The sequence below is a fragment of the Lutjanus erythropterus genome, chromosome 2 (genome assembly GCF_056507025.1).
Source record: "Lutjanus erythropterus isolate fLutEry1 chromosome 2, fLutEry1.hap2, whole genome shotgun sequence".
In the NCBI taxonomy this organism is placed as follows: domain Eukaryota; kingdom Metazoa; phylum Chordata; class Actinopteri; order Lutjaniformes; family Lutjanidae; genus Lutjanus; species Lutjanus erythropterus.
In genome coordinates, this window is record NC_139318.1 from 26,202,021 (window position 1) to 26,227,272 (window position 25,252).

Here is a 25,252-nt window from a genome sequence, read left to right on the forward strand (position 1 = left end):
TTAAATAGCTATGATCAGCAGAAAATAAATGTCTGGCTACTGGCCGCTCTGTCTAATGATCGTAGCCTGCAGGAGTTCTCATAAATTACTTTCTCACACCATCACATGTGCTCTGCATGAACTCTTCTTATCTCTCATCATAATATCTAGTCATAAATATCTCCATTCTTGCTCTTACAGGCACAGACCATGACAGTTTCCTTTTTCTCTTTTGTCAACCTATACTTAAGATCTGTATTACCATGAAGGGTTTGTTAATGGACATTTGTTGATGTTACGTCTATGCATGATTTTTCACACTGATTAACCTTTTGTAATATCCAGTAATATCCTGCCTCTTCTCCATGTCAGTCATAACAGTTGTGTTGCAGAGGCTAACATTTTCTGAGATGGTACATGGTGTAAAAATCTTGAGGAACAGTGGACTAAGGCATTAACATGTGTGTGTGTGTGTGTGTGTGTGTGTGTGTGTGTGTGTGTGTGTGTGTGTGTGTGATGAGGTCCCATGTGCATCCTCACATTTAGAAAAAAATATGAGTGTTACACTTGTACCAGTGCTACAACTGTACCACTTCTCCCTGACTCAGATCCATTGGTTAAGTAGCAGTACCACAGTGTAGAAATACTCAGCATTACTACTACAACTACAAGACTACTACAACTGCATTCAAAATTTTACAATTAGCATAAATTATGATTATGCAGAATGGCCCATTTTCATCATATACTGCATATTATATCATGGGATTAATATTATTGATGTGTCAATGAATCTGCAAGGCAACCAGTAAATAAAGGTAATACATTTATGTAGTGGAATAAAAAGTACCTCGTGAACTGAAGTAGAGTTGGAATATAAAAAGCTGAAAAACAGAAATACTCAAGTCGTACAAGTACAAGTACCACAAAATAATGAAATACTTAACTTCAAGAGGCAAAGCGTTACTCAGTCCTCACCCACGAAGCCAACATGTCATGACACATATTGTCCAATAGAGGGCAGTCAATTGTAATTGACTTCCTCACACATGTAGAGGAAATGAGCGGTAACCACAGAAGAAGAAACTCCCTGCGGTAAATGAATGAACGTAGTAGGCTGCTAAACACGTACTTTATATTGAAACAGATTCGTTTTAAGACTGATAAACGTTTGTGTTTGGAGTGATAATGTCCGGGATACCTCCAGACACATGGCAGCCGCCCACAGTGGCTCTGGACACCACGTAAGTCTTTATTAACAGCTCTGGGCTAACTCTGCTAGCCGCTAGCTCTCAATAACGTGAAGTCAAAGTAGTTTCCCAACGGTTTGGTGATGTTGGGGAAACTCTGTACTTAATAGGTTAATTTGGCAATAAATATATTTATTCTAGGTCTAGCTCTGGATAATGTTTATCACTCCGTCCGAGTGCTGTCATGTCCGGATATAACGAAATCTGCAGATTGTTTGGTTCTTTGTCAGCATGCTGGTTTTGTTGTGAGCCACCCGATATCACACATTACTTTATCTTGAACATTGTGAGAGCATGTGCTGCTCAGTGACGGTTTTTACTGATACTGACCACGCATTTCAGGATGGGGACGGTGGTGGTGGAGCTGTACTGGAGACACGCACCAAAAACCTGCAAGAACTTTGCAGAGCTGGCCAGGAGAGGATACTACAACAACACCAAGTTTCACAGGATAATCAAAGACTTCATGGTGCAGGGAGGAGACCCTACGGGAACAGGTTGGTTCATCGCATACACTTTACTGTACATCCAGAGGGGGCAGGTGTTGTTTTGATCTGTTGCTTTTGGGCTTGTGAAAGTTTCCTGGACATTTCCTGAACTATACAGTTTGTCCCTAATTATAGGTCAAATAGTGTTCAGTTGGTACACTCTCAGTTAATCAGGTGTAGTTAATTGCTTTATACATATTGTCAGGTGGACATGGTGAATATACTTTGGTGTAACTGTACCGGGTCTTTTTAAGGAGGTCTCTTCAGAAATAAATAAATGCTTAGAAACTCAAGTAGGGTTCCAGCTAACAATTATTTTCATTATGAATTAATCTGCTGACAATTGTCACACGTGATTGATAAATTAGTCTGTAACAAAAACAACTACATATACTCTAAAACAGTCTCAGAACTCCATTTTCTTTAAACTTTTTCATTATGTGCTTCTTTCACAGAAACGTTTGAGAAATTATTAGAAAAACTATAAGCAAATAACAGCCCATAAAATTCAGTGTTCCAGAGAAATCTAATGCTACAACTCACAATGATTTTTTCTACTTTTTTTTTTTTTTTTTTTAAGAAAATGGAGTGCTTCCAGCTTTATAGCAGCCATATAGGGAAAGTCCTTTCTTGTTTCGAAGTGAAACATGAAGGGAAAAGGAATTGTGTTACATGCTTTTGAAAGAACTAGACTGGCCCTAACAGAGCCCTGACCTCCACCTCATCTGTCACCATTAGGGCTGAATTTGAAAACTGTAAGCCAAGCCTTACCACCTAATGTCCAAAGGGCCCAAGGAACATTAATTTGTATGGACAGTGACATGTCGTGATTTATACCTTAATGTAGTAAATTTACCAGCTGTTTTTGGAGCAATTAACCAGCAAGTTTGTATCGAGTGGTAACCTTTTTTCTGTCTTGTATGTAGAGCCTATCTAGCAGCATTCCTGTTGCAGACTAATCTGCAACTAATCAATCTCAAAACTTGAGCTCTTTGGCAAAGCCAGTGTGAAATATCAACAGAGCAAAATGCATCTCACAGCTAAGTTTGAAGGTCATATGATGAAGACATTTCAGCAGTACAAGTCTGTAGTTTACTGATCTTTGTTCTTCCAACAGGTCGCGGTGGTGCCTCCATATTTGGCAAACAGTTCGAAGATGAGCTGAACCCAGAACTGAAATTCACAGGTAATTTCACAGAGGAAAAATCTCAATCAAATACAATGTGCAGGGTTTGTACAAGGTCTTTAAAGTTTGTAAATTGCTTTTAACTGTATTATTTTCAAGGTTGGAACTTAACATGAATTTTTGATTCTCTCATCTAATTTGTGTCTGTTAGGTGCAGGTATTGTCGCGATGGCCAATGCAGGACCAGACACAAACGGCAGCCAGTTTTTCCTCACTCTCGGACCCACTCAGTGGTTGGATGGAAAGCACAGTATTTTCGGAAGAGTATGCCAGGGGATGGGAGTGCTCAACCGCATCGGGATGGTGGAGACACAGGGTCAAGATCGGCCAGTCGATGATATCAAAATCATCAGAACTAATGTAGCCAGTTAAACAAATACTTTTTTTTTTTTTTTACACATTTTTTTCTTTTTTAAATAAATGTTAAATGTTTCAATGTGTAAGCTTCGTATGTCTTAATTGTATAACATGGCTAGCTTATGGAAATAATCAATCCATGAAAGTATTGCAGCAGTACCAACTTTAGTTTTTTGTTTTTTTTTTACCTGTAGTGGTATTTATCCATGTAGGTTGTTTTGGTGCGAGTTGCAGTTTTGGCAGTATGAGCTGTAGAGATCTTGGCCTTCTCTCCTATATTATGGGACTAGATGGCACTCTGCTTGTGTCTTTTCAGAAATACCATTTAATCAAGCTACTTTCTTTATGCAAGGCATATTGTTATAATCTTATCAGATTTATTCATGTACAATGCTGATCTTAAGTTTAACAGTTAACTTTACCTGTTAAATAAATGTAGTGGAGAAAGAAAGAACAGTATTTCCCTCTGAAATGTAGCCGTCTAAATACATATACAATAAAGTAGCATAAATTAAAAATATTAAATTACAGTCAAAGTACCTCAAAATTTGAGTTTTCCCAAAACTTGGGTGGCAGGATAGCATGTGAGTTTACAGAATTGTTGTCTTTGAAGGTGAAGACAGCTGCTTTGCACAAAGTAGGTAAACTGTTACTTTCCAATCTGCGATGTCGAACTAAAAAGACCTATACCCATTAAGAATTTATTTTGTGGTACTTCTCCTTAAAACATTTAGCTTTTTATTTTGTTATAAGCTGAGTGTGGTCATTTACAAAACTTTGTAAAAACATTTTGTACGACACCCTCAGAACGTTCTATAACCTCTGATTCTCAGTAATTATTAATGCCTGTTAATTGCTTAATGATCACTCGACCATATATCAGTTCACTCACCAAACTCGCATGAAAATGAACAAGCAATAATGCCCCAAATATTTTATTATGCAAATTCATATCACAAATAAGTCATGTATAAAGACAAAAGTTGTATATAAAAACATCATCAATATAGTAATCCAAGGAAATACTGAGTACCAAAAAAGTAAAAATACAATTCAGTGTTTAAGGCACTATAGTGTTTGTGTTATAAATTCAAACTGTGAGTGGCTGTGACAGAACAGTTTTTTGAGAAGGTAAATCCAGTTGCCCACCGTATGTTGTAAAATAGGTAAACTATATAGTGAATACACAAACGATTAGATGAAAGTTTCATCACTCCATGGTTTTTTACTCAGTCAATGCCAATCTGATGAGTTTGCGTTAGAAAAGTAACGAGAAAAAACCCCCATACGAGTTGGTTTTAATTGAGATCACATCCGAACAATAGGAAAATCAACACCACCCCAATGAGGCTGATGATTGGGTCAGTGCCGTAGTGTAACGATATTCAGGGAGTTTCACAGATGAATGACTGTGCTATAATAACAGAATAATGGCAGCTCAGGCCCGTTCAGTCAGAAAAAAAACAGGAGAACAAAGGAGAGGAACAGCTGCAGAGGTCACAGTGCTAGAAGGGTCTCGTCACAACCCTCTGTATGTCATACTGATGCACAAGGTTCCCTTTGGCATGTGTATGAAATGCTGCCATTAAGTCTTTTTAATACAAGTTTAACAAGTTTGACACATTTGCAGTTTAGGAAAAGACTATTTTTTGGATTAAAACTGGTCTGACCCAACCATCCACCCATCTCCTCCACATTCAAACTCTCTCATTCTTTATACTTGGTCACGCGATGCAGATGAGTTGACATTGAGATTACTTTAAATACAGATGCACAAGATACCGTTAAGCGCAGAGGGGTGCTACAAAGTGTTGGTATTGGAATGAGAACTGGATTTAATGGCATAGTTATGAGTCTGACTTGAACACTGCATTGAAAACTTGTACAGAGGAGGTCACTGAGGTCAAAGACAGCAATGTTGAAGCCCAAATCAGTAAACAGTTTAAAGGTTAATAAGCCTCAGGTTGCATCAGTGTAAACCAACACATCTGTAAATCTAAGCCAAGTCTAGTGATGAAAACCAGTGTGTAAGGTTTAGTCGCATCTAGCTGTAAGGTTGCAGACTGCAAACACCTCATCTTCCTCTGCTGCTCCTAGCATGTAAGAGAACCTACAGCGCCTGCAAAAGGCTGCATCTAAAGCCAGTGTTTGTCTGTCCTGGGCTACTGTAGAAACATGGCAGTGCACATGGTGGCCTCGGTGAAAGAGGACCGATACTCTCTGTAGACACAAACGGCTCATTCTAAGGTAACATAAACACAGGAATTCTCGTTTTTAGATGACTATACTCTAATGAAAACATACTTATGAATATTATATTCCATTTCAGCCCAAATCACCCTGTAAATCATGCACACTCACTGGACCTTCACATTCTATTTCACTAGCTATTCTTTTACCTTGGAAAAGAGAGAATTACCTCTCGTAATCAGCTCTCTTACCCTGTATCCAAATTTTAACAAAATATCTAACAGTTTAGTCACAAATATATAGACATACTGTATAATAAAAAATAGAGAAGTATTTAAATTCCAGATACTTTAACAATGTGAGTATGCAATCTCAGTTTAAATAAATAACTGTCCAGTACATTCAACAGTTGTTACATATAGCAAAGGAATTGACTAGAATAACTACACATATAGAAGTGTCCTTGGGTGTAAACTGGGAGCAGGTATAGAGGAAGAGAAAAAGAATAATCTTCTCTGTGCCAGCCTCATAATTCCACACTACACTGCTCATGGCTTACTTGTTTTCTACAGTAATACCCTGCCTATAGACAGCAATAATGTAAAATGTGTGCGTGAGTGGGCGAAAAACATGCAGAAGCCCCCATTGTTGTTTTGATATGTATTGTATGTGTAACAATTCCAAATATAATTTAATGATATAAAAACCCTATATTAGACATTTAATATAATGTGTTCAGGCCACCTCACCATAAAACAAATACTTCTATATGAATACCACCACCATCTATATTGTAAACAACCTGCTCTACATTTTTTTAAGATAAAAAAATGGATTGCCATTTCATTGCATATTGTCATTTTTTCCATCATCAGTCAAATGCAGTGCGACACTCATGCTTGCCATTTCCTTTGCCATCACTGGAAGGTCATCAGCGGGTTTGAAGCTTGTCTTGAGACGCTATGGAAACATATTAATATTGTCAAAGAAAATCACTTCCATCACAACAGCATGCACAGGAGATGAAGAATAATTTGTAAATATCAAATGTTTCTTAAAGGTGTAAAATGACAAGTCACCTGATATCAACGACCACTGACCTGCCAGAGAGTCCCTTTTCCTTTGGCCAGTTTGCAGACCATGGTCACTGGGATCATCGTGAGAGACGACATGGCCAGAAACCAGCCGATGCCGTACGCCCACCAAGGATACACGTAGGAGTTGTTGAACCTCATGGGGGTGTATCTCAGCAACAAAAATACAAGGGTGCCCTTTTAAGGGAAACAAATAACAAATATATAAACTTTTTTTGGTTCAAAACGAAAGATGATTTCTATAAATATTATTTATTCTGCTTGAAACACTTACACTGCAAATCAGAGGGGTGCAGTACATCCAGCAGTACTTGATGAGTGATAGAGGCTTGTACCCGATCATGTCTTCAATGTTGTCACTGAAGCGTTCAGCACCTAGGACAAGTGTTGGGTAACTTACTTTAAAAATCTAATATGTTACATTTTACTAGTTATATTCATTTGAAAGTAATAAATTACTTTATAATTAGAGATGGGCATTGTTAAGGTTTAATTGATACCCATACTGATACTGATACTGATACTGATAGATACTCTTATTGATACTACCGATCATAATTTGGTGCAAAAATCAAAGACAAAACATAAAAAGATGTGCAAAGATTCAATAGATATTTTATTGTTACTTTTTTGACAGAAGTAACAAGTTAAATTATTTCCTGAGTTATCATTTTTAGCTGCATTTTCATTAAATTTTTTTGCCAAAAACTGTGATGTCCACGTCTCTGTCGTCATGGGACGGTATCAGACAGACAGGATCAGTGATTAAATCTGCTGTCTGAAGTTTTATTGTTTAATGTGCAGTTGTCATGTTAGAAATAAACAGCAGCATTAAGATAGCATTCAGTTGATCTGTAATTATCTGACAGCATTCTTCTTCTCCTGTCTTATTTGCAGCAATGATGTTGCTTTTTGCTGAGATATTTTTAATATAATTTCCATAACTCTTCATTATATTAGCTTGTTAATCTTGACTGAAGTGGGCGGCTCAAAATCACTTCACTTTGTGCAGAAGAAGAGTCAAGTGATGCACCAAACTTCCCTTTTTATGTTAGTGTGCACAGTCTGAAGAAAGCTGGAGTTAATAAAGCAAGTTGATAACCACTGTCACGATACCTGTTATCTCAGAGTGGGGTTTTAGGTTTTGTTGAGCCAGCGCATGCAAAGAAAGCCTGGCTGTATTGAGCTTCCTTCGTAGTACAGCCCTCAGTACTCATTTTTGCACACACAATTCTCACATATTGCTCCTTTAAATATCATAGACACCTCTTTTGCACCAGATTGACTGAAAATCTGGAGCCATGTAACCAGTGGTGGACAGTAATTAAGTACATTTACTTGAGTACTGTAGTTAAGTACATACAGCACAAGCGGATCCTGAGATGATCAACAAATGTAGTCAACATCTCTTGAACATGCAGCCAGTCTAGCGGAAAACACATTGCCACGGATCCACCCCAGGTAGAGAGGAGGTGAGCAGATACAGGCCATGCTACAGCTGGGACTTAAGGCTGCTCCTAGATAAAGTTCAGTCAGGAAAATGAAACAGATAAAAGGCTGGCTCAACAGGAAACCAGAGACTGTTGTGCCCACGCAGAGAAAACTGCTTCCACAACATCCTGGATCGGGCTGTTGCACCTGAGTAGACTAGTTCTGACTGTATAATTTTGTTGTACAGCCCTTTGCTGTAAAATCATAATAAAAGTCCTTGAATCGTTGAATCATGTGTGACAACACTCTGTTTGGGAAAAAAGCTAAAATGCTCACGGTGCATTCTCCAGTCGTGATTTCTATATTTTCTACAACTCCTACATATTCCATATCTGTGAGAGACCTTTCTGCTGTATCTGACAACTTCTGCCACAGCTTAAAATGTCTGAAAACTTTGAGGAGTGCAGTGGGACACACCAGCTGAGCAGACTGGTTATACTGGGACAGACAGGCCGAGGGGACAGGTTATATTTGGACAGACAGGTTGAGTGGAGTGGTTATAGTACACACTGAGAATGGCCAAGCAAAGAAAATGAACCATGATGTCAGGTCACCTATAAAAACTAAAGACAATCGTACTGTTGACAACTGTATCTTACCATAAATCCATCCAATAATCACTGACTGGAAGATTGCCATCAGAAGCAGAGTGGGACCACTGCATACATAGTGATCAAAGATCTGAAGAATGTATGCGCCAGCCTAGAATGAAAACAGGACAGATTGAAAACTGGTCTGGATATCAACTGCCTTTTATTTTGTGCTCACTGATGTTCATCCTCAGTTGAATCCTGAATTGCTTACATGACCTCCAGTGGATGTATACTTCTCACAGCTTACCTCTGACACCAAAAGCAGGCCAAATACATAGCAAAGAGCACAGATCAGCATCAGAAGAAGCTCTCGGCGATATCCTTTTCGGATCTGGGAAGGGTAGATATCCGTTAGAGAGGTCATGATGCTTTCAAGCCCAGCAAACTGGAGAACAACAGAGAGAAATGTTAGTGTAGGGACAACACAAAAAACACTGCAGGAAATGTTCGGGAGACATACAGAAGGCTGCAGCTGACCTGACCGTCTATTCCCAACAAGATGATCATGACGAAGAAGCACACGGACCAGACCTGAGGCCACGGCAGAAGGGTCACAGCTTGTGGATAGACGATGAACACGAGACCGGGGCCTGCAGGACGAAATCAGCAGTGAGTAAGTCACTGATCTCTAGCAAAGTGTCTTGTTTGATACAACTTGGTGACAAATTAGGATACTTTTGTGGCAAAGCTGATATTCTATCTATTGTGCTTGTTTTTTACATGAGTATTTTAGGAAAAAAACAATCACAGAAGCTAAAACTGATAAATTAAAATGAGTACCTATTTCAAAACAATCTCCTCACAATATCAAACAACAAACTTACATTCTCATCATACATCTTCACTGTATGATCAAAGGAAGGAAAATTATAGGAAACAACTTCATTTAGTCTGACAGTTTAAAGTCTTTATAAATGCCACCAAGTAGATTCACATTCATACCTGTCTCAGCAACTGAGCGAATGTCAACACCCTGTTTTTCTGACATGTAGCCCAGAACTGAGAAAATGGCAAAGCCAGACACAAAGCTGGTCCCGCTGTTCAACAAGCACAGATAGAAGGAGTCTCTGCAAATCACACACAATTCACTGTGTTTTTATTTCTTTCTTAGTAAGACAGGACTGTTAAAATTACTATATTAACAGTAAAATAATACACAACACATGCTTACAGACAACTTGAAGAAGTACAGTGAAAATACTCCACTACAAGTACAGGCATTCAGAACCTCTCTTCAGTAACAGTATGTAAGTATAATGAGCTGTATTCAAAGTATCAAAAGTAAAAGTACTCATTGTGCAGTAAAATGGTCCCTGTCATTTTTTTACTATTATATATGAAGTGTTTGGATTAAAATTACTGCTGCATACCTAATGGCATGAATGTACTTAAAGATGTAATGATGTATTTCAAAAATAAAAAGAAAATGGAAAAAAAAAAAAATAAATAAATAAAATTACTGCTGCATTAATGTGTAAGTTGGATTTTACTGCAGTAGCTACTTTATATACTTTGGCGTAGTTTAGACAAACACGTATCTCTGAAAGGATCAAAAAAATCTAATTCAGAATCACCAAATCTGGTAATATGTGGTTTTCACTGGACAGGAAGAATATGAGAAATTGTTATGTGAAAAGCAACAAGTAATTAAAGCTGTAAGACAAATGCAGTATAGTAAAAAGTACAACATTTGCCCCTGAGATGTAGTGGAGCAGAGATAAAAAAAAAAAAAAAAGTTCAATAAGATGCACTGAAATACAAGTACTTAAGTACTGCACTTGAGGACATGTACTTAGTTACATTCCACCACTGAAACTTAAACAACTACATTAAAATAACCTGCACTCAAATGAAACTAAGTACAAATTAGTCACAGAAAAAGTAATAATATTAACTATTCTAGATACTGTTAGCCTAATACAACTGAACCACTGAACTAGAGATGTTATTCTCTGTTATATCATGAAATGCTCACTTGTAGCAGTTGTTGTTGTACTTGTTGTAGCTCCCCAGCGTAGTCAGACATCCAAGACATATGGCATAAGAATAAAATATTTGGGTTCCAGCATCCATCCACACCTACAAATCAAGTGACAAATTACTTGACCCAAAACACTCATTGACTCAGGTGTGCATAAGACTAACATGACACCATCATAAGCATGTCATGACACCTGACATGAACATGAAGAAGTTTTTGTGAATGTTCCTGACTGTTGTCATTGAGTGACAGTCCATCAATTATGTCACCTTTTAATGCAAAGTTGACATCATTTGAGATCTCTTTCTTATGACAACTTGAAATGTATTAAGCTAATGTCTTTGTTATAACAACTTGACATGAGCAAAGACAGCATAACCTGTCAATGTCTTTGTTACGACAACTTGATGTTATCAAACTTATCAAAAACCGATGAATGCAGTCAGACCATGACCGAAGACAGCCTTCAAGACTGACGACGGCCACTTTGACATGAAACACAGTACCAAGATGGTTTTCTGGGTTTGTCTCTTGGCTCCTCTGGGCTGAGTCAGCTAATAAGACAGCTAGCTCCATTACTAACCGAGCTAACTAGCTATACAGTTCACAGCAGATAGGGGTTAGCCTACTTTCGCAAAACAAGTCAACTAGTGATCTGTCCATCAGGCAACTCTGCACATCACCACAGTACGGTACTTTGTCCTCAAATATAATACGACAAGTCCAATGGTACCACTCTAGTTGAAGTCAAGTGACTTAATCATGATGCCATTAGTCCGTTAAACATTTGACAGTGTAATAATTCTTAATGACACTTTATGACAAGGCCAAAACTTATCACTGTAATTGGGATCAAGGGAAATATTCACGATGCAGTTATAATGTCAGCCAATGTCGAAACCAACTACATAGTTTAATGTAATGTTAACATATAAAGCTAAACAGATTCTTTTAGTCCGATAATGACAAGTTGACATCATAAAGACATTATTGGCTTGATTAATATCAAGTTGCTGTCATGCCCATGGCAGCGCTTCCCATTATCTCCCAGAGTTTTCCTCTGTTTTCTATCTACCTCTGTGTCTCCTGTTTGTCTTGTCTGTCTTTGTCTGTGTGTTTTTTTTGTGGGCGTAGTGTTCATCATCACAACACATCAACACAACCAGTCTCCTCACCTGGATCTCATCAGTGCTGCAGTATATTTACCTCCGGTCTCCACTTATCCAGTGCAGTTTCATTCAGTCTACAACATGCAAGAGCTCAGGCCTTGAGTTTTTTCAGGGTTTTATTTTTCCCAGTGTTGCCTCTGTGTTAACGGTGTTTTTCTCCCGTGCTTCAGGACCACGTTCATCTCCCTGCCTGCTTGTGTTCAACCCGCTGTCTCTCAGCCATCTCCAGCTCTGGTAATCCAGTCATTCGTCACCGCCCTTTGCCCTCTGCCAGTTGCCTCCTCCTCCACCTCTATTCCCCTTCCACCCCTGCAATAAACGTTCTTTAATATTCACCTCCCCTGAGTTGTGTCTCGTCTGTGTCGTGGATTTGGGTCCATCTAGCAAAAACGTAGCAGTTGACATAACAAAGATATCTCAATGTCAACTTTGCATTGAAAATGAAATAACTGACCAAATGACAGTTAAAGACAACAGTCACAAGCATTCATGAAGACTCCTTGATGTTCATAACAGTTGACATGACATGGTTATGACGGTGTCATGTCAGTCTTATGTGCACCTCTTCAAATAAAGTGCTACCCAATACATACAGATTAGAAAACAGGCGATGATACCTGTGGGTCAGCGAGCCGGGCAGGATTGGGGTACAGGTAGTACTTGATACCATGCAAGGCTCCAGGAAGAGTCATTCCTCTGAGAAACAGCACCACCAACATGATGAAGGGGAATGTAGCTGTGAAGTAGGTAGCCTACATTGAAGCAGAAAATTATTTTGTTATAAATGAAGGAATTCTACATTTAAATCTGGGATTGTATCCATGTGGGAAAGTTTGAATATTAGATGCAATGCTATGACATCAGTTGGACACTGTTTAGTAGTTTTGTAATACACCATCAGCTTAGGGTGGGACAAAAGTCACGCAGTAACACAAACTAACCGATCAGGGCAGAGGCAGACCAGCAACTAAAATTACTGTTTTTTAAATGCAGCTTGGTGGCCTTGAACAGAGTGATATAATGGATACTTCTGGTGAAACAAAAATAATCTTACTCTTTAACAAAAAGGTCTGTTCCTGAAGGGAACTTTCCATAATGTTTTAAGGTGCCTATAATAACAAGCTGAGCCCGTCTATGGCAAAACAAGGACTTTTTTCCACTGCAGGCCATTTCACAGCTGCCAGCTCACTCAGTCTCCTAGACCAGTTCCAAAACTCTTTGTACCTATTATTCAATGACACCACAATATGTAAAACAGGGTCTAAAACACAGAATCACCCTTAAGGCTGTCAAGATGAAATAATCCTTTCTCAAATTTCCACTAATTGTAATATACGGAGTGGATCAGACCACTGAGTAGGATACAAAGGCCTAAATAAACAAAAGCAATCGTACTAATCGCTGATAAGACATCACATGCCGTATTTTGTATCAAATTAGATAAAACAGAAACAATCTGGTCTTTATTAGACAGTATTCTGCCCTTTATTAGATCCTTATTATACTTATTATGGACACATTACAACAGAGCTGTACTGTAATCTAAAATGAATTCATATATCTGCTACTTTCCCACTTAAAAACAATATGTGAACCAGACAAATAATGGCCAATATTACAGGGGCAGATGACTATTTTATCTGTGGATGACTGCACAGACTTATAGTAATACTGCAGACAGATAATGTGATTTGATCAAAGAAGTAGATATCTGTCTAGGCTACTCTGCCAACTGTATGAGACCACATCATTGCCAACCCAGTATTTTGACTTTTTTTTAACCGCCTTAGATTTTCTGCACAAAGCTGCAAAAAGCTGCAAAAGTAATAATATATAACACTATTTTTGTTATTGAGGACATATCCTTGAAAATATCTTCCTGACTTATGTGAAGCCTTGGGGGAAAAATACAGCAGTAGGGACTGAATCACATAATGACATTAGATAACTGTACCCCGGATCAGTTACAAATATGTCACTCACAGAGCAGTTTGGCAGTCAGCGTTTCCACTCAGCTTTCTCCCCTTCACAGAACTCATGCCAATCCTGCTCATCCGCTGGCTGCTAAGAATTTACAACACTGGCCTCTAGCCATTTTTCACACCAGTCAGAAAAACATCCATCATCATTAATACTGTCTGCAATGCCCTGGGCTTGACGGAGAGGTGAATGACAGTTGATTGCATGCGGCAGCAGGTCTGACTTACCATGGGGGCAAGACCACATTCTTATTACTCTTAAATCTCCACTGATATGCCTTTTACTTTACCCTCGGGAGGTGCCAAAGTGCGTATACACTGTGTTACACAAAGAGATGCCAGAAAGATTTGATCATTAACAGCATCTTTCTGAAGAAATCTCTTTTGATTTAATTAATTTGAAGATACTGTAAGAAGGCCTGGAATGTTCCCATGAGAGTCATGTGCTTTGGCAGCTACACGAGGAAAAGGTGGTATTTCAAACCAGATAACCAACGTATGCCCGTGTCTTTTGGATTTCTCGTCATTTCCACAGCACACCTCAGGCACCCAGCCATGACCAGGGGGTGAAATGGTTTCAGATTTCTCCTCATCCACCTCAGCAACATGCTTGTATGAAGGAAAAGGCATACTTTAAACAGATGCTGGTTATGAAAAGGCCAGTCGAGAAGAAATACTGCTTCATGCCTTTTGATAGACATTTGACGTATCAAGAGAATATATTGTATGTTACATCATTAGGTGATGTAACTTTGTAAAGGTCAACTGTATTAACACATCACTGGTTTGAAAAGAAAATTTACTGACAGGTTAATGGTGTCGTTACATGTTTAAACACATGCAGCAGTCATATTATTGTGGGAAAGGACATATTTGTTCAAATGCGCAGGATCATAGAGGCTTTACTCAAACTTTTTAAATGCTCTTAGTATAAGTGAGTATAAGTATAAGTGTAACTGCCATACTGATATATCGGCCGATATTCTTTATTTATATAATCCAAAATGGAATTGGGTCTTTCACTGGTATTTTTGAATAACTACACATTTTAAAATAACACAAACTGAATAACGTGTCTTAAGAAAAAGGATCAAAGACACATAAATGCTGCTGATAACCCCAATCAACTGTGATCTGTAAAACACAACTGACAATAAACATGCAGATACAGATATAAATCAATAAAGTTGTACTAGGTCGGTATCAGACCGATAATACCGACCAACCAATACATCTGTCTGGCTCTAATGTGGGCTGGTCAATAGAGGGCACTGGGTGCAGCTGCTACATAGAGTCCTTAAAGTCACTATAAATCAGGTGTTCTGAGAGGAGAACATTAGAAGAGAAACACTGAGTTTAACAGTCTGGACCTGATCAGCCAGACCTCATAAACCCACAACAATCAGAGGAAGATGATAAACTCTGTGGAGAACAGAGTGACAGTGTATCTGTGAGTGTGACCAGGTGATCTTCAGACAGGTGAGGAGGGGTGGCTGAAATATTGAGCAGTACAGTACAGTACAGTAATTGAGCAAATGTACTTAATTACATTCCCCCTCTGGATAGAAGTCGAATGTGTGGTGCTGGTCTTTTATGAACTTTTAAATAGTTGCTGTTTTGTGCAGAAAAGTGGGAAACACAACTTAGTAGTCACTGAGAAATTTACATCTCCCAGTGAGATTTATCCACAAAAAGTAAAATTTAAGTCACAGGATGGCAATTTTTAAATTTCAAATGTAATACCATATTTTTATTCATTTATTCTTAACTTTTGTTATTTTCTAATTGGTTTTAGTGTGTTAATTTTCTTCCTTTGTCTGAAGGTTTGTGGTATCAGATTTCTTTCATACTTATATTGAGGTACTCAAGTCTTACAGCAGAAATCGTAAAATAAAATATACTTATTATGAGGGATTTGCACTAATTGAAGTACCTTAACATTCCTTAACTAGGCAAGTTTCATTAGGCTAAATAAAATGTTAATTTAGTTCAGCAAATACAAAAAAAGGCCCTTTTGGTATATTAAATACACTGGTGTGATACCTTAAGATGTTTGCCTGAGTTGCACTATAGCAACTTGTCAGCATGTGAACAGGCTACCGCACAAGTAAGCCCCCCTCCCCCCATGGAAGAAAAACCTTATTTTTGTTATCTATTTATAATTATGTGTGTCCTCCTGAAACAGTTGAGAAGCGTCCTTTAACCCAGTTTATAGGTCAGCACTAACATCTCCCTGTGGCCCGACAACCCTCAAACCGGTCTGTATTTGACAAGACACTGACAGCAATCAATCCAGATCAACCAATCTGGAAATTAGACTCATTCCCGGCTGTCAAATGTCAGTGTTTTGGTTTGAAAGCTGGCTTTTATTGGTTGTTTTTGTTCAGGCACAGTGGATTCTTGCAAGTGCCATTAGGAGCACTAGGAGGAGCCAGAGGAACCTGATTTTTATCAAATATTCTCTGTCTCATAGACAACTGTCAGGATGTAGTGACAGTATGTTATTCTTATAAAAGTTATCAATTGTAGCTTTAAATAAATTAATAAAACATGAGCGTGGGTAATGTAATTTCTGAGTTAGGATTTTATCATTTCAGTGTTACCTTTCCTGTGGATCTCACTCCCTTCCAGACACAGAAGTAGCAGATGACCCAGGCCAGAAGAAGGCACAAAGAAAGGTCCCACTGTATCTTTCCCAGCACCTCTATGCCGGTGGAGATGTTTAGCACCCGTCGTCTGTAGGGACCAAAGTATTGTCACCAGTTATTTGAGGAAATATACATCCTAACATCCTAACACTGAATCACAAATTAAATTTAATTTGTTTATTGATTATACTGTTTCGATGAATGTTTTACAATATGAGGAGATGACACATATACACATCTGTATTTTTCACTGTTAGATGGTAAAAACATTTATTCCCTTCTCTGGTTATTAACATAATATCATATTTTTTTTATTTGTATTTTCTTCTTACTATTTTTCTGGACAATATTTGGTTTTTGATGTTCTTGTTTCTGTGAGGAGTACTAGTTGTTTATTAATCACAGGAAAGGTCCTAGCGCTTGCTTTATAAGGGTCACACCCATGAATGACACAAAAACCCTGAGAAAAGCTTAACCGTCTGCTGATCTGCTCACGCTACAATAAAAGAATTGAATTGCCCAAGCTGATGCAACAACAACAACAATGACAAAATCAAAAGTGTGACAGAGATCCAACACAAGTCAATCCAACACAGTCTGCACATGTGGAAACCCGAGCCAGATACAAAAGTTGTGCAGCACTGATGTTGCATTTATGTCAAATCGGAGAACTGTAGAGATGGAAAGAAACTCCCATGTTACAACTTCACAAAGTAAAGATGCAGTAGAGATGTTTTGGAGGTGTAAGTTCTGTGTATTGGTGATATTCTGTAGCAATAAACTTGGGTTTAATTACCTTAAATTATGACTTTTGGCTGGTCTGTGCCATCCATATTGGTTTGGCTTTTCATGCAACTGCATATTAATAAGAACCAAGTCTAATATATTGTATCTTCTTTACAACTTGGATGTTGACATGAATGGTATTTAGTTAGAAATAGCCAGTTTAAAAAAAAAAAAAAGCTGAATAAGATGGGCAGACCACCTCCTGAGGGTCTGGTGATTGCCCACCAATCAGCCTCACCATGACATTTGAATTTGAGTAAAACTTCCAGATCTTGGGCTTAAGGGGCCTTGGCCCTCCATTGTCACACCACCGTCATAACAGTGCCCCAGTGCTCCCGTGATGGCTGGGTTTAGTGTCTGTCTAAATCTGTCTGCCACTTCAGCAACATGGGCAGTGAAGACACAGCACAGTTAAAGGACCAGTGTGTAATAATTACAGGAATTTATGTATATAAATGCGATATATTATATATAAGTATGTTATTTATTATTAACAATCAACGTAAACTCATAATCTATATGTTTATGTCTATATCTTTAGAAATAGCCATTTATAGTTATATACTGTCGGGTCAACTTACGGAGATCATCATCCTGCGCCATCTACGGCAGCGCAGAGCGGACAAACTGCACTAACAGTGAGTCTTGGGAAGCCCATGGCGACCTTACGTAGACGCCGCAGCGTAAACACGGAAGTAGATGGGGAGGATAGACGCGGGTGATTGCTGGCAGACCATTTAGCGTTGTGAACCTTGACTGGCACAGTTTTGACAAATGGAGGATCATACATACACTGTACCAGAGCAAAAAGCAGCGGACAGTGAATTCCCGTCATCCAAGAAGCGGAGACGCGAAGAAAGTAAACGCAAGCATGACAGGAAACGGCAAAAACACGAATCAACATTGGCATAGCGTTTACATGATAGAATCGCTGATGGAGGACAAAAGTTTTCAAAGTGATGCCGAGGTTGCCTGTCTTCTGCTGGACAGGTAATTCATCCTACACACATAATTGTAGTTTGTTGTGAGAAAGCTTTCGCTCGCCATTTTGTCCGCTGACGGCCACTGTACACTTGGTGTGAGAGGGGCGGTGTCGGGGTAAATCCTCTTAGTTGCAATCTAAGGTTTGAACGCTAGAGGCCACTGGAAATCACACACTTCTCCTTTAATTGCTGATATTTCAGAACCATGGTCAGGGCCATAGATCCTAAGAAACTGCAGACGGATAAAGGATCGGTGAGTCAGACAGACTAGACTAACATATTCAACTAAACAACCTCTCGCCCCTGCACACTCTGTGCTACTAGAGGATAGAAAGGGGGAATGACAGGTTAACAAGGAGGACGTATTTTGGTTATTTTGCTAACAAAGGGGATGGCATCCCCCATCACCCCCTAAATCGTCTACTTAATGTAGCTCAGATGAATTCAGCCTGGCACTTGAAATGTGGAACTGCCTGAAAACTAAACAACAACCCAACTCTGTAACTGTCTTTATGGCGTGAATGCTTGAAAGTCATTAGGATTTTTTCCCATCTCTGCTATCCATCCCATATGACAAGAGTGCAGCATCAGTACTGGATGAGGCCAAACACAACAGCCCCAATACATAAACATGCATAGACATGACTATCTCAAAATACTGATGCTGACTTTGACTTTATAGAGAATGAATGAACAATAAGAATAAAAATATCCTGAGGAGGCAACCCTCTCTCCTATTAAGCACTAAGCACTCTGGTTAAACTTTGGGAAAGATCGTCAAAGATCGTTCAATTTTAATAAATAAATCTCATGTCTCAAGTCACTGCTGACACAATAACGATTTGCTCACTGTAAATTATCCCTTACGTATTTCCCTGTCATGCCAAGAGTGCAGGGAATGGGGGAAAGTGCAGCTTATTAAAACCCCACTATGCTATTTAGTCAAAAGGTGTGCTTAATAAATGTTTTCCTGCCTTCGTGCTGATCAGGTGACCTCCACTGCTCAACAGAGCTAGTGGTTACGACAGAGATTTTCTATGAGTCACGCATTTTTCTGGTTGGTTAAGACCTGTGGTCTGGTTCAAGTTAAGAGTAGTTATGTCAGCTGTTACATGAGATTGTAAATTGTATTATAAAATTGGCAGAAGTTGCTCATGCCCTAACATGTGCAAAAAAAAACTTACATCAGTGAATTATAAAACGTTTGCACACACCCAATCACTACCAGACTTGAACAGGCATGTGACAGAATTTGGATCAAGCTCTTTATTATGTATTATGTATCTATTTGTATTATGGATGCTTCAGTGGTCACCTATCCAAATAGTTTTTTCACCTTGTTATCCATTGTTAATCTGTGACCAATTCCTATTAAATTCAGTCTTGTTTGGATAAAAACTTACTGCCAAAACTCTGTTACAGACGACGATGTATTCGTACGCGAGGTCCAGTTAGCAGTGGCATTATAGTTGTTCAATACCACACAAGAATCTGAAACATATCAAAATATTGTTAAATACACAGTTATTAGCATTATTAGATCACTATTACTTGTTAATTTATTGTTGCACAGTGATACAGCAGCCAGTTTAGGTAAATTCCAATTACACAGACCCTACACTTAATTATGAATACAATTTTCCTTACTATTGTGTTTTTTAAATTAACTTGGGAGAGATAATCTCTATAATGGTTGACAGGACCAAACAAATAATTAATTTACCTGTATTCCATGTGTTATTACAGCTGGCCCATGGAAGCTCAGCCGAGAAGGAAGAGAAAAAGTAGAGGAAAGCCCAAGCTAAAATCACAATGTAGCTGACAGATCCATAGAAAATGATCATTTGGCTGGCGTATCCCATGCCTGGAAACAACATAAAACGTTAACATTGCATTGCCGTAGTATTTTTGTCTTAAACTGCTAAACTCTGCTCAGTACATCACCTTCAAACAAGGGGCAGACCTTCCTCCAGCACATGATTCCTCCCTGACTGGTGTACTGGCCCAGAGCTGTCTCCAGAATAAACAAAGGTAAGCCACAGGTCACGAGGAATAGGATGTAAGGAATGAAGAATGCACCTGCAAGTGTGAAAAAAGCAGAGTACCATAGTCACATACATTTTTCTGATTTCTGAAACTACCTGGAAATTTGACTTAAGCTGTAAACCACAGATGCTCAAGTTGCTTTGCTTTGCAAAATGACGGGAGGACAATAATAATAATGTTACTTATTAGATAAAATAAATTAACATTAAAAGGCTCATAACGTGTCTTTCTTTCTCAACTTAACTTGTTACCTAAATCATACTGGTGCAAGGACTGACAGATGATTTAGATATTACTGCACTTTGTATACAGTATTCTGCATGGAGTACTTTTAATTTGAATACTTTAAGTACACTTTCCTGATTACACTTACATACATTTCAATGCTGGACTTTCAGCCACTTGTAATGAAGTATTTTTACAGTGTGGTATTAGTTATTTTACTTCAGTAAAGGATCTGAAGACTTCCTCCACCACTGTTCAGACCCACCCTGACACACATACACACTCAAACCCACCTCAAATATACACATAGTGAATACCACGTGTAATGCCATGGTATTCACTTTAACACAGCTCTCTCCCCAGATGAAGATTTCAGATATCCAGATATGACTGCATTGACTATTAACCACATAATTCATTTTCATTTGTTAGTTTCAGTTGCCCGACAAAGGAACCAACTCCTACTCGTTTTCATTGACGCTATTTTTGACCAGACTAGCTTACTGCACAGTGGCCTAAATCTAAGTAAGTCTGGCTGTATTGAGATATTTTAATAGTGTTTTAAATTGAGACATTCATGATCATCAAATCATGGAAAAAAAAGTACAGGTGTGGAGGAAGATGGCCTCACATTTGCAGTCACATTGCTAAAAATACGTGTTACCATTTACCTTTGTTTCAATATAAGGACAGTCATGTAAATGTCATGTCTGTCATGTTTTGACTGTCATGTCAAAACCTTGGTAATTAATAACAGGCCTACATATTTTTTGCTTTGTGGCCACAGGTGTGCAAGAATCCTCCTCCATACCTGGACAAATGGGACACAAGTCTTAAATTCTGCAATTCTTAATGAGAGAGAAGAAGTAAATATTCTTGTTTGTACCTTGTGGATGTTGTACATTTTTGGATTTTGGATTTTGGACTTATCTGATACATCAAAGTGCCTCGAGAGAAAGAATATATAGAGACCATGTTTTACTACATTGAGTGCTTGAAATGCCATTATGTGTGCATGTTTTTTGCTAATTCGTGGGTACAAGATACGTGATTTTGGTTAATTCATGACCACGAGATAATTGTATGCAGAGAGCCAGCACAACAGGCCAGCCTTTCTCCCTGGAACATGAAGTGCAGTGCACCTGCTGCAGTTATTACGAAAGTCATAATTTGTGCACCCACATATTCTTACAATCGAGGACTAAACTGTAAAGTCAACCTTAACTTCACCTTATTTTTTCACCATAATGAAGCCTATATTGAACACATTGGTAGGCTATTGATATGCAGTTACTGGATATTTTAACCCAGGTATACTTTCTGCATATAAAGACACACAAATTCAACAACAAGCTATGATTGTCTGGCAAGTTAGGGTTAGGGTTCAATGTAGGTTCAGTTTAGTAAAAACGCTTTAAGTCAGGTTGATTTTATAAATTAGTCCTATAGTGGATGCACTCTTTTCCATCAATGTGTAAAATGATGTCCATCCATCTTAGCATTTCTTACCCTCACATGTGCATGAACTACGGGTTATATAAACTTCTTTCTAAAACACAGAAAAGTGAAATTATTGGTTATCTTATATCTACCACGCGAAGCAGGTAATTATTGGTCTGAAAAAATCCATATTGTACGTTGCTAATTTTGTAACTGGTGCTGTGTTTACACAGTGTTGGCACAGAGATGCACAGTAACTATGAGTGTCCACATGTAATGTCATTCAAAAAGCATGTAAAACCCACACCGAAACCAGATCTAAAAGCTATACGTTATTACAATATGGACAATAAAGGACATGAATTTGGTAAAGGACAGACTTTATGTTAAAGATCATCATTTGACATACTTGGCAAATTTGGGAATGTTTGAAAAAAAACATTTACAAAGGCAATGACAGGAATGACAAAAACTAATAGTTTATGAGGAGTAAAGTGTCGTCTTCACCTTTATGCTGAGAAAAAATGTTTAGCAGGTAGTCTGTTATTTAAGGTCATGGGCCTTTGTTAAAGGAACACTCAGATCTTTTATTTAATTAAGGTGGTTCAGTTTTTGAGGCCTCAAAAACACGCTAAGATGAAATCTGACAAGATTGAGAGTGCTAAATTCAGTATAGGACACACAGATTTACCTTGAACAGGCTTATTTGACTTAAAAATTGGTAGAAAAGGGCAGTTGTGTAGCCTGGCATTTGGCCAGACTAACTGGCAAATGAGAGATAAACAAAAAATGAGCTTAGCCGATTCCCAGTTCCTCGCTCCCAGGCTGACAGTTACACATCAAATACTTCGGTATTGTCTTGCTCAGACATGCTCAGGACGACTTTCCTCTTGTATGCTCTTTACTCACCATGTAATCCTATTATATTTTGTAGAATTTGTTAAAGCTACTTTATCCATTGACTAGATTATCGTCAAGCAAGTTCTTGACAGATTTTGTGCAATATCACCATAATTCACTCTCTGTGGATGAGTTTAAAACAATTATGGCAGTGTCCTGTTTAAAGTGCTTTTGTAATAGATTACATTTCTGAGTCAGTTCAATTTGAGGGATGCGAGATCAGCAAGAGGACTGTGGTGTTTTGTAAGTAAATAAAATCTGTAGGGATTCAGCAAAGAATGTGATTGTGCTCTTTGCACAAATGCGGACAGAACATTATTTTCATAACCTTTTGTAACCTGTCAAACCCTTATCCATCAAATGTGAAGCAGAGGGAACAGATGGAAAGTTTTGCAGACCACAGCATTCGGGGTTTGTGACAGTAACACTGAGTTTTTCAAATAATACTTAATAATAATGAATTCATAAATTTATCACATATAAAATGCTGTTTGTTTTTCAGCGGGTGTAGTTTCCCTCAGTCTACTGCAGACATCTTTCTAGTCCACCTGTCTTTCAATATTTTACAATACCGTCAAGATACAACCTAATAACAAATAGGGTAAAACAAATTAAAAAAAAAAATCAGTACCACTTTACAGTAAGACTTACCTTATAATTTTTTTTTTTCATAATTTTAGGTTATTATTTAGGGTTTAATCATTTTCTGAATCATTAATAATCAATGATACACATGAGCTATAACACAATTTTCCTACATAGGTGGGAATATCTGCTACTAGATCTAAGTTACTACTTGCTACTAATTAAGCTTACTAATGACTTACTGGCATTTATACAAAATAGAAATTGTAAAATACATCACTATTTTTTCATGACTTACGTCATATCAACACCTGTGATAATAAGGAGGAAGAAAATGTCCATGTAAACAATATTACTAAAGTCTTAGTGTATGAATCTGGTAAATTGATATGCCAAATGAAACTTTTTGACTATTGAGATAGTCTGACAGTGGTTAAATACTAGGAATTCCTTAAAAAAATATATGTAACGAAGCTGACAGGTATAACTGCTGCTGATGGAGAAGACAAAGTGAGGTCAATAAGCAATAAGATCTGAGGCTTAACAGTAAAGATAAATGTAAGCTCACTATTTGGCAAGCAAAAGGTCAGTGTTGCTCTTTTTATCTAATGTGTTGTAGCAGCTTATTTATGATTTATAAAATCTTTACAACCTTATTAATAATGCATGTTATAAACCATTTATAAATGATTTAAGTAAAGCAGTACCAAAAAATCTAATTATAGTTCCTTGGAAAATAATAAAAGAATACTCTAATCAGTTTGCCAATACTTATTTATTTATTACTAGGTTATACACAACAAAAACAAAAAAAAGAGTTTTAAAAAGTTAGCATTTGACACTTTACTGCACTTTTAGTAAGTGGATGTTGCAGGAGGAATACTGACCTGAGAGAATGATAAATAGAAATACTCACCACCACCATTCTTGTAGCATAGATACGGAAATCTCCACACATTTCCAAGTCCAATAATAGCACCAGCCACAGACAGAATGAACTCCTTTTTGCTACCCCACTTGCCTCGCTCCTTGACTGTTTGTGAGGTCGTTTTTGGGGAGAGATGATGGCACAGCCTGCACAGAAAGTCTGCCATACCGCTGAGGGAGAAGTGGTGTACTGGGGAAGATTGGCATAGATACCTGAATTTCTGGATTGACTGCATGGGGACTGCCTGATGCAGTTTTGTAAGAGGCTACATAATTGACAGACTGCAAGGTATTTTAGCCACAAGGGGGACCTCTAGGTGTATGCCAGAAGCAGTTTGCCAGCATGTAAATGACAAACAGGAGAGTGATGGATTATGTGTGACTAATTTGTTCTTGGACATGGTTCTTAAAGCTTTGACACTGGGGGCTCGCTGCCTTGCACAAGGTATAAATGACCGACAAGTAGTAGACATATTGGTTTACCCGGGGCAAAATGTATTTTTAACACAGTCCCAAAATACAGATTAGCTTTAATGTATTTAAGTATACATTAGTATGGTTTTGTATAATAAAACATGTCTGGTATTTTACATAATAATACCTCTTAAGAGCCCCAAGTAAGAAAATATAGGGAGAGGAGAAAGGAGAAAAGCTTGCACACTGTTTGCAAGATTAAACCACAAAATAAAACCAAGTGTGGAAACAGATTTTAGTTAACTGAAATAAAAACAAAAACTAGATTTAAGTTAAAAAAAACAAACAAAAAACAAATGAACAAAAAACAAAACAAAACAAAAAAAACAACTAACAATATTGTTCACTTAAACAAACTAAAATAAAATAAAATTATACAGAAAATGTCTTTACTTTTATTCTTTGTCAATTTGGTCAACTCAACAAGCCTGGGGAGACTTTGGTGCTTATGTTTATTGAGACTGTATGTCTACATGACTGG

General features: G+C 37.9%; 2 protein-coding genes across 2 annotated transcripts; one reads left to right on the forward strand and one right to left on the reverse strand.

Moving 5' to 3' along the window:
- The first annotated feature begins 1,030 nt into the window (after positions 1 to 1,030).
- ppil1 (peptidylprolyl isomerase (cyclophilin)-like 1) lies at positions 1,031 to 3,292 on the forward strand. Its single transcript, XM_084735244.1, has 4 exons — positions 1,031 to 1,223; positions 1,572 to 1,726; positions 2,835 to 2,903; positions 3,055 to 3,292. The coding sequence occupies exons 1-4, from the start codon at positions 1,168 to 1,170 to the stop codon at positions 3,273 to 3,275; spliced, it is 501 nt and encodes a 166-aa protein (XP_084591370.1). The 5' UTR covers positions 1,031 to 1,167; the 3' UTR covers positions 3,276 to 3,292.
- A 2,842-nt stretch (positions 3,293 to 6,134) lies between these two features.
- Positions 6,135 to 25,041, reverse strand: slc6a11a (solute carrier family 6 member 11a). The gene is made up of 14 exons (XM_084735282.1): positions 24,287 to 25,041; positions 20,119 to 20,253; positions 19,898 to 20,038; positions 19,578 to 19,665; positions 16,361 to 16,493; positions 12,396 to 12,530; positions 10,604 to 10,707; positions 9,571 to 9,695; positions 9,106 to 9,218; positions 8,876 to 9,013; positions 8,635 to 8,737; positions 6,819 to 6,919; positions 6,551 to 6,721; positions 6,135 to 6,410 (listed from the first exon to the last, which is right to left on the reverse strand). Exons 1-14 carry the CDS (start codon positions 24,531 to 24,533, stop codon positions 6,294 to 6,296), a joined length of 1,851 nt encoding a protein of 616 aa, XP_084591408.1. The 5' UTR covers positions 24,534 to 25,041; the 3' UTR covers positions 6,135 to 6,293.
- Positions 25,042 to 25,252: the final 211 nt, after the last annotated feature.

Bases quoted from the DNA above. Each gene is read 5' to 3' on its own strand.
- ppil1 (XM_084735244.1), top strand. From the start codon at position 1,168: ATGTCCGGGATACCTCCAGACACATGGCAGCCGCCCACAGTGGCTCTG. The intron at 1,224-1,571 runs GTAAGTCTTTAT...CACGCATTTCAG, and splicing joins ACAGTGGCTCTGGACACCAC to GATGGGGACGGTGGTGGTGG. The intron at 2,904-3,054 runs GTAATTTCACAG...TGTGTCTGTTAG, and splicing joins CCCAGAACTGAAATTCACAG to GTGCAGGTATTGTCGCGATG.
- slc6a11a (XM_084735282.1), bottom strand. From the start codon at position 24,533: ATGCAGTCAATCCAGAAATTCAGGTATCTATGCCAATCTTCCCCAGTA. The intron at 10,708-12,395 runs GTATCATCGCCT...CTTGATTTGTAG, and splicing joins CCCGGCTCGCTGACCCACAG to GTGTGGATGGATGCTGGAAC. The intron at 9,219-9,570 runs GTATGAATGTGA...TTCGTCCTGCAG, and splicing joins TCGCTCAGTTGCTGAGACAG to GCCCCGGTCTCGTGTTCATC.